At 35.6% G+C, this 7,952-nt stretch overlaps 1 protein-coding gene across 1 annotated transcript in view; it reads right to left on the bottom strand.

Annotated features, from left to right (window-relative positions):
* The window catches only part of pepd (peptidase D), a 16,219-nt gene extending 11,534 nt beyond the window's left edge, over nucleotides 1–4,685 (bottom strand). Inside the window, exons 1-6 of the mRNA XM_017303872.1 lie at nucleotides 4,606–4,685; nucleotides 2,658–2,841; nucleotides 2,418–2,545; nucleotides 2,244–2,307; nucleotides 779–826; nucleotides 401–462 (exon numbers count right to left, since the gene is read on the bottom strand). Of these exons, the coding sequence (XP_017159361.1) occupies nucleotides 401–462; nucleotides 779–826; nucleotides 2,244–2,307; nucleotides 2,418–2,545; nucleotides 2,658–2,841; nucleotides 4,606–4,622 (503 nt within the window). The 5' untranslated portion in view covers nucleotides 4,623–4,685. The remainder of the gene's footprint in view (nucleotides 1–400; nucleotides 463–778; nucleotides 827–2,243; nucleotides 2,308–2,417; nucleotides 2,546–2,657; nucleotides 2,842–4,605) is intronic.
* Nucleotides 4,686–7,952: the final 3,267 nt, after the last annotated feature.

Genomic DNA, 7,952 nt, shown 5'->3' with positions numbered 1-7,952 from the left:
CTGTACCTCTATATGCTGAGCTGTTTATCTGTTAGGGACATGTGCTGGGTTTTCCCTTTGTTCTTCATCTCATACTTGTGTGTGTGTGTGTGTGTGTGTGTGTGTGTGTGTGTGTGTGTGTGTGTGTGTGTGTGTGTGTGTGTGGGTGCGCGTGCGTGTGCGCGTGTGTGTAAGCAGGATGTGATGATAAAAACTGTAAAAAGCTTTGTGCAACTCATATCGGGGCTCTCTCTCTGTTCACATGCTTTTGCCTTCGAGAAAAGCATTTCAAAAGATCGATCTTTGTCTAATTTAGCAAACAGTTTTCTCTTCTTTTGATAAAAGAATTTCAACCACACAGCCAACCTGAACAAATAAAAGGTAAATCCTGTTAATGCGAATTACGGCCAATTAGACATACCTACTGATTCCTTCAAAGGAGGCTTCACGGCAGGTGCTCCCACTGTCCGTGTTCTGTCCTCGCTTTAAAGGAAATAAAAGTATTACATTTCAAACAGTATAAAACAATCATTAGAGTAGGTGCACTTCAGTTTTAAAGTCAAGATTTGCTTTTGATTCTTTTCAGTCAAGGGAAACAAATAAAAAAGTGGCCATTATAGAACTGACTGAAGATTTGGTTTGATTTTTAAAAATTTTTATATGGAGGTTAGCCTGGATTTTGCTGTACCGGATATTTTCGGTACAAACACGAAAAACGTTACACCCCTAATACAGTTGCTTAGTATCTAATACAAGCAGACATCATAAAGCGTAATCCTGTTAATTAAATGATAGTTACCAGTGTCAGGAGAACTGATGGCTTCATGTTGGACAGGACTTCAGCAACCTACAAAAAAATAATTAGAAGACTCAGACTCCCAGCAGAGCTTAAAGAAAGACAAGAATCAGTCCTCATGAAAAAGGTCAGTCTGACGCTGTGGCCTTTCCAGTAATAAGCACCACAATTGATGACGAGAGTCTGCTGTACTCTKCCAGCAGCATAAACATCTCAAAACAAATTCTTGTTTCAATGCTCACAAACATTGCGGTGGGATTTGAGAATGTCATGTTGACCTTACTAAGACGCAGTATACTACACGTTGCCTGGGTTTGGTGGAGAAGGCAATAAATAATATCTAAATAATAAATAATCATAAATAATATGAGAAGAGTTATTTTTTTTATCTTGCTACAAATGTTGCCATTTATACAAGAATGACAAAATGAAACACTTTGCAGAGCATAAYATCCTGTCGGCTCTTTGAAGTGAACATAAATTACTTAAAAATAAAGCAAAACAAAGGAAAAGAAAATTWAAAAAACATTGTGAGCTGCTTATGACATGCTCCTATTGTGTGTATGTTACAGTGTTTAGATATGTTTGTTATAAAAGTGGATAATTTAATTGCTAAATGAATTATAAAGTTAATCRGAGTRCATCAGTTGGAGATGCTGTGGTTATTCGGCATCTCAAGGTGAGYGCGTCTTTATCGGCGCAGACCAAACATTTGCAAAGCGCACACATTCAATTAAGAAATGTAATTATAGGGTCATTGCTGCACTATTTGAAAACATACATTTTGTATGTATGGAGCAAATRTGAATTACAAATGGAGTCTCAGAGTCGTAACGTTCTTGACACAAAATATTTCAACATTTCCAAAACAATTAATGGCAAGCTGTTCTAGAATGTTATAAAACTGTGTATGCTGCCGTTTCAAATGTCTAGAAAGGTACCGGTACGCGCAAGAGACTTATTTTTTTCTTTGTTTTTATCTCTGCAATATGTGGCGAACCCAACCAGCCCAGCTAATCATTTAAAAGTGAAGAAGCCATTGTCAACTTTGCTCTTAAAGCCCATAAACTTGTGACATATTTCAGAGCTAATGATTAGCTTGTGGACAACCACAAGCTGCTGAATCTTTTGCCTTCCTCAGCACTTGTCCTCGTTACCTCTGATATCGCTCAAAAACGTGAGGACTGAAAATACAAGCTTCCCAGATTTTGATAAAAATGCTTGCACATGCATGGCTTAAAAGAGGAATCAWATACAGCTATGAGTCAAACATATTCTTCAGTCTTTCATCTCTGTCATTTCTATTTGACATGCTGATCTCCTGCAGTAGCAGTTATTGGATTTGGATCATTTGTWTTAAGATTAGCTCCAAACAGATTATCTGCCCCAACAGTATCACTTTCTGCCACCATTAAATATCATATCGTCRTGCTAAAACGCCACGTCTGGAAACGTAACACATACTTACGTCACAGGTGTGCTGCACCTCGTCAACAGCATACTTCCCCTTGAAGTGCTCCCTAGGAAAGATCCTGTGCACAGATGCAAGCAGAACAACTGACAAAGTCCAAAAAACATGTAGAACGTAGAAATGTGTTATTATGCACAGTGATGGCACTCTTTGAGGAGTTTTAGGACTTACTCCCCCATCCAAGTAGCATAGCTTTCAGGCAGTTTAGGAACAAAAAGAATGGATTTTCCCGTGTCCACGTCTATGGCTCCAAAACAGTCAGCCTCCGTCACTCCAAAAGCCCAGTGGAAGAAAGACTCCTGCACAGGAAAAGGAAGTAGAAATGTAAAAACCAGAAGATGTTTTATCTTCTGTTCACAAACATGGTAAACAGATTATAAAGTGATACGTAAATGCAAAAATACAACCCACCTGCCTGAAGAGGACGTCGGTGTCTGTGCAGTACCTCTGCGTTTGCTCTCCCCCTTGCAGCAACACGACTGACTTTGRCAGTAAACCCTCTTTAGCTCTCAACCCCAGGCACAATCTTTGACGATTCTCAGCGAAAAGGGCAGCCGACACCCTGAGGGTGTCATTACCCAGCCAGTAGATGGGTCTGAAAGGACAAGAAGATACATCTCACGAAGGTCAGGGTGGGGCTGTGCCTGGTCACACTGAAATTCACTTAATAGGTCTTTATTAAGATAAGCCTTAAGATTAGTCTATTTTTCACCTGCAAAACGACAACCGTTYTGACTCTGCTTATTATTTTTATTCATGTAGTTCATGGATAAGGCAAACCATTACTAACACTGACCTGCAGTACATTTAGTTGAAGACTAAACATATTTAAAGTTTCATTTCTGTTTCAGTTGTACAATAATTAAACATGAAAAGGCATTGAAAAAAAAAGGTTTAGCCATAAAATTACTTAAAAAAATAACAAGACTAGGTATTTAGACATGTCACAGTTTTACTTAGTCAGCAGTTTTTTATGTCTGTCTATATTTATACCTATACTGCGATATTAAATCATGGCTTTAAATAAATKTAATAGTTCCTTATTCATAAATATGCACATTTTCTGATGAAAGTAATTTTATTAGGAGTTTGGTACATTTTAAAGTTTGTTTGTTTTAAAGTCAGTTTACAAAAATGAACATGATACACATTTCCTATCTCTAAATYTCTATGCAATATTAGAAAATGTAATGACACTATTATAACTACATAATGCAATGATGATATATGCTTAGATAAATCAACATTTTTCTAACACCTCTGTTTCTCATCTGGCTCTGCAATATTTCCAACTCATTCTGTGACCTTTGGTCTCTTGAACGCTGGCTCTACATTATCTACACTAAGTGTTCAGCCTCTTTGCTCTCTGCAGGCTGAATACTTTAAATTCAGAAGGCAAGATTGCATTTTACAGAGTACTTCAGAAATTTAAAATTGTTCACACCAATTTGTGATGACAATCTATTTGAAATATAGGCACACCTAATGATCAATTTGATAGGCTTGGAAAGGATTAGAGGAAATGACAATACAAACCCAAGTTCTGTTTAGAAGAAACAGTTTAGCCAGAAGATGCTGACAAGTAAACTTGTCACTGATAGATCTTAGAAAATAAATCTGATCTCCAGCTCCAGGTCTGCTGATAAGATACAGCTCACAGCATGTGTCCACATAGAGCAGAGGTTAATCTATGAACCAAATGTATTTTATTGCCACCTGAAAGAATATGGCTTATTCTAATTTAGTAACGGAAAAATCTAATCAGATACAGAGACCAGTTGTAATTAAGCTGCCTATGTGTTTCTGTGTAAGGTTTCCTGGATTATGTGAAGACATTGTTTCTACACTATAGTCAAACCTTGTGATATTTGTATACCTTTCGATCTTTTCTAGATCTACAAAAACCGTTTTATTTAATACTAAAAGTGCGAATATGTGCATTGCTTTAATACTAATATAAGAGATGTTTGCACAAGTCAAAGACCTTTGAAGTTATCTACATTCCAGTGAAATGCTAAAATATTAAAATTTATCCCATCGGCTATGTGGATTCTGTTGAAAAAAATAACAATAAAACTACAGAACACTATTTCGGTTATTTAGAACTGTGTAGAACACCTACACTAATCTATTTATTTCAAGCGTAAAAATTAAAGCTGAAGCTACTGTTATTGTAAAGACAGACTGAAAAATGACTCGAAGTATTAATATTCCGGAATTAAAGTTCTGCCTAGCAGCAGCTCCGGCGCGCAGCTCAACCTGGCAGCAATTAAAATGGCAAATGAAGAGCAAAAGTGAGAATTTTGTGACTTAACGCGAATATTTACATAATTAAATAAAATAATCTTTGGTAACTCACTGTGCAGCCGATGCCATGTCGACGCTTTCTGGTCCAGAGTGTCACGTGTTGAAAATGGTCACGTGATCTTTGCAACGCAGCAACATCAGCTGACGGGAAGTTGTGCTTCTTTTTCTTTGTGTTTTTTAAAATATTATTATTATACAATATTGACATAAAACGTAATTAGGCATATTACATAAGAGCTTAAATTAAAGACTACTAGAGATGAGACTATTCACCGTTCAAAAAGAATAAAATAAAAACGTGAAACAGAAACTTTTTTTTAAATAAAGAGGAAATGTTTTTAAAACTAAATATTTAAAAATCATTAAAACTTGATCCTTCGTGTTTTTGCCGACTGGCTGTAAAATGATTACAAGAAGTCGTGCTGCATTCGGGTGTTCGGGACATTACAGTGTCAACGGTGAAACTGCTTTCAACACCTGGCATGCAAATGCAGCATTTACGTCTGCAGTTTTCCAGCCATGATGCGTTTCTTATTCTGCGTTTCACCGCCGTGTTTTAAATAAGATCTATTGAAGTCAAATCGTAAACTAGCTACTCTGCGTTGGGTCAACTCCTAAATGATTAATTAATAATATTAAAACAATAATTAAAAAAAAAACATTATATTGTCTTATTTAATATTTACTAGTTTCAACTTATTTTACTAGTTTCTGAAAGTCTATAAAATAAAAATATAGGTATAAGGAAAATATATAATTTTTTTAAAGGTGACAGTTCATCTCATTTTTTTGTAGTATTTTCCCTTTTTTAAATCTTACAGCTAAGATTCAACAACATAACTCAAACGTTCATAGGTTGTCCACTCCAGTCCTTTGAACGTTTGTTATTTACTATATCACTATCATTTTACTTTGGAACCTTTAATAAACATGGAAAATATCAAAAGTCACAAAATATCTCAAAGCTTGATCTTAAACTTTGTCTTAAGCAGTTTTTGTGTGTTAGCTAAATTATTATTATTACTTTTATTATTTTAATGTTATTAAAATTAAATCGTAGAAATTCTTTAAGGTGTTTATTTCCCCCAGAATACAATAAAAAAACTTCATTACCTTCTACAAAGGTTTGTAGCCTACTTACACAAAAATAAACAAGCAAAAAGATTTCTGTAAACAAATTATAATTTAGAACAAATAACAGTTTGGTAACACTTTATTTGAAGGAGTGTGCATTAGACTGACATGACACTGTCATGAACATGATGTAACACCTGTCATGAACATAAAGAAGTCTTTATGAATGTTTATGACTGTTGTCATGAARTGCCATTCAGTAAATRATGACATTTTTAATGCAAAGTTGCTCTAAAAGTTGCATTGAAAGTCCATAAAAAATGCCAACTTTGCATTAAATTATGATTTACTAAATCATGCAAAGTTGGCATTTTTAATGGACTTTCCTGGCTACACTGCGCTGCACACAATCCTGTTTTATTTAATTGTGCCATAGTGCAGTTACAGTTAAAACAGCAGGGGGAGATGCAGCTCCCTTTAAAACAACAGTGGAGCAGATTGAATTATAATCATTATGGATCAGTGCAGATAAATGATGCAAGAACTCTAAATGATATGTCATGAATGGCAACATCCAACTGTGGCCAACTGTCAACATGGTTAGCACCCCCACAGAGACAAAAGGCTGTTAATAGGTTATTTGATAACAAGACATTGACAGTCCTGCATTTTGGTCTTCCTGAAAGGCAGATTCGTTAAGCCTTTAAATGCTTCAAATCTTGGAAGACAGAATCTGTTTTACCTGCCAGAGAAAATGTCGTACAACATGTTGCCCTTCACGTTCAAAGGCAATTTTACACGTTTTTTTTATTTCTAATTTCACAAAGTCAAACCAATTTYATACCGTAGTACGTTGAGAACATGTTAGCACTGCTAAAACATTTTTATCATGTTAAAACCACAGCATTCAATGTTTTATGTGATAGGCCATCACAGAGTAGTGGATGACATCTAACTGAAAATTCAATATTGGATAAAGTTGATTCTTTAAATCTGATTCACCTAAATTAGATGCATTTGTACCAAATTCTTTCACAAGTTGCTTGAGCAGAGGCCACCTTTCTTTAATTTATTCTCGGTAAAAATACAGTTCTGTCAAGCCCTGAGAAGTTTAAGAGAACTGCATCACGGATACCAAGGAACAAACCAGTACAGTTCATGGGTGGAGTTTTGGAGAAGCTTANTGTGGCCAACTGTCAACATGGTTAGCACCCCCACAGAGACAAAAGGCTGTTAATAGGTTATTTGATAACAAGACATTGACAGTCCTGCATTTTGGTCTTCCTGAAAGGCAGATTCGTTAAGCCTTTAAATGCTTCAAATCTTGGAAGACAGAATCTGTTTTACCTGCCAGAGAAAATGTCGTACAACATGTTGCCCTTCACGTTCAAAGGCAATTTTACACGTTTTTTTTATTTCTAATTTCACAAAGTCAAACCAATTTCATACCGTAGTACGTTGAGAACATGTTAGCACTGCTAAAACATTTTTATCATGTTAAAACCACAGCATTCAATGTTTTATGTGATAGGCCATCACAGAGTAGTGGATGACATCTAACTGAAAATTCAATATTGGATAAAGTTGATTCTTTAAATCTGATTCACCTAAATTAGATGCATTTGTACCAAATTCTTTCACAAGTTGCTTGAGCAGAGGCCACCTTTCTTTAATTTATTCTCGGTAAAAATACAGTTCTGTCAAGCCCTGAGAAGTTTAAGAGAACTGCATCACGGATACCAAGGAACAAACCAGTACAGTTCATGGGTGGAGTTTTGGAGAAGCTTAAAACTGTGTTGATTGTAAAGCAGTACCTCAAACTTAAAAGGTACCGCTTTCAAGTTTCACTGAAGACTGTTAAATAAATAATGGCCTGCAAATATTAATGCATTGTACCAGTCATAGATATGGATATAGAAATGCTAGCTAAGAAAGAGTGTTATAACCAAGTTAATAATACATTAGATGACTCTACTGCTGGAAAAGTGGTTGGGTTTAAAATAAGTTTGTACTTGCACCTGGAATGCGTAAATGTACTTTATTGCTGTTCTGCTCTTRCTTGCTTTGAATGTGACTTTGTTTATTCTTGTATTACAACACATTCACTAAACTCAAACTCCATCCATGCTATATCTGTGGGAGCTAAAACAAATCCACAAGCTCTGTGGAAGATTCTGCAACTTGGTAATTATTGTTCATGCACTCAGAAAATATGCATTTTGTGGAAAAGTGGCAAGAAAAAAGCTACTGTTGACAGAAAACCTGAAGAAATCATTTTTGGAGTTTAACTCAAGTCATGTTGAGGACACAAATTGCAGAACACAG

Source organism: Poecilia reticulata, linkage group LG3, assembly GCF_000633615.1.
Source record: "Poecilia reticulata strain Guanapo linkage group LG3, Guppy_female_1.0+MT, whole genome shotgun sequence".
Lineage (NCBI taxonomy): Eukaryota > Metazoa > Chordata > Actinopteri > Cyprinodontiformes > Poeciliidae > Poecilia > Poecilia reticulata.
The sequence above is the reverse complement of the archived record's forward strand: the minus strand, read 5'-3'. Positions and strand labels throughout refer to the sequence as shown.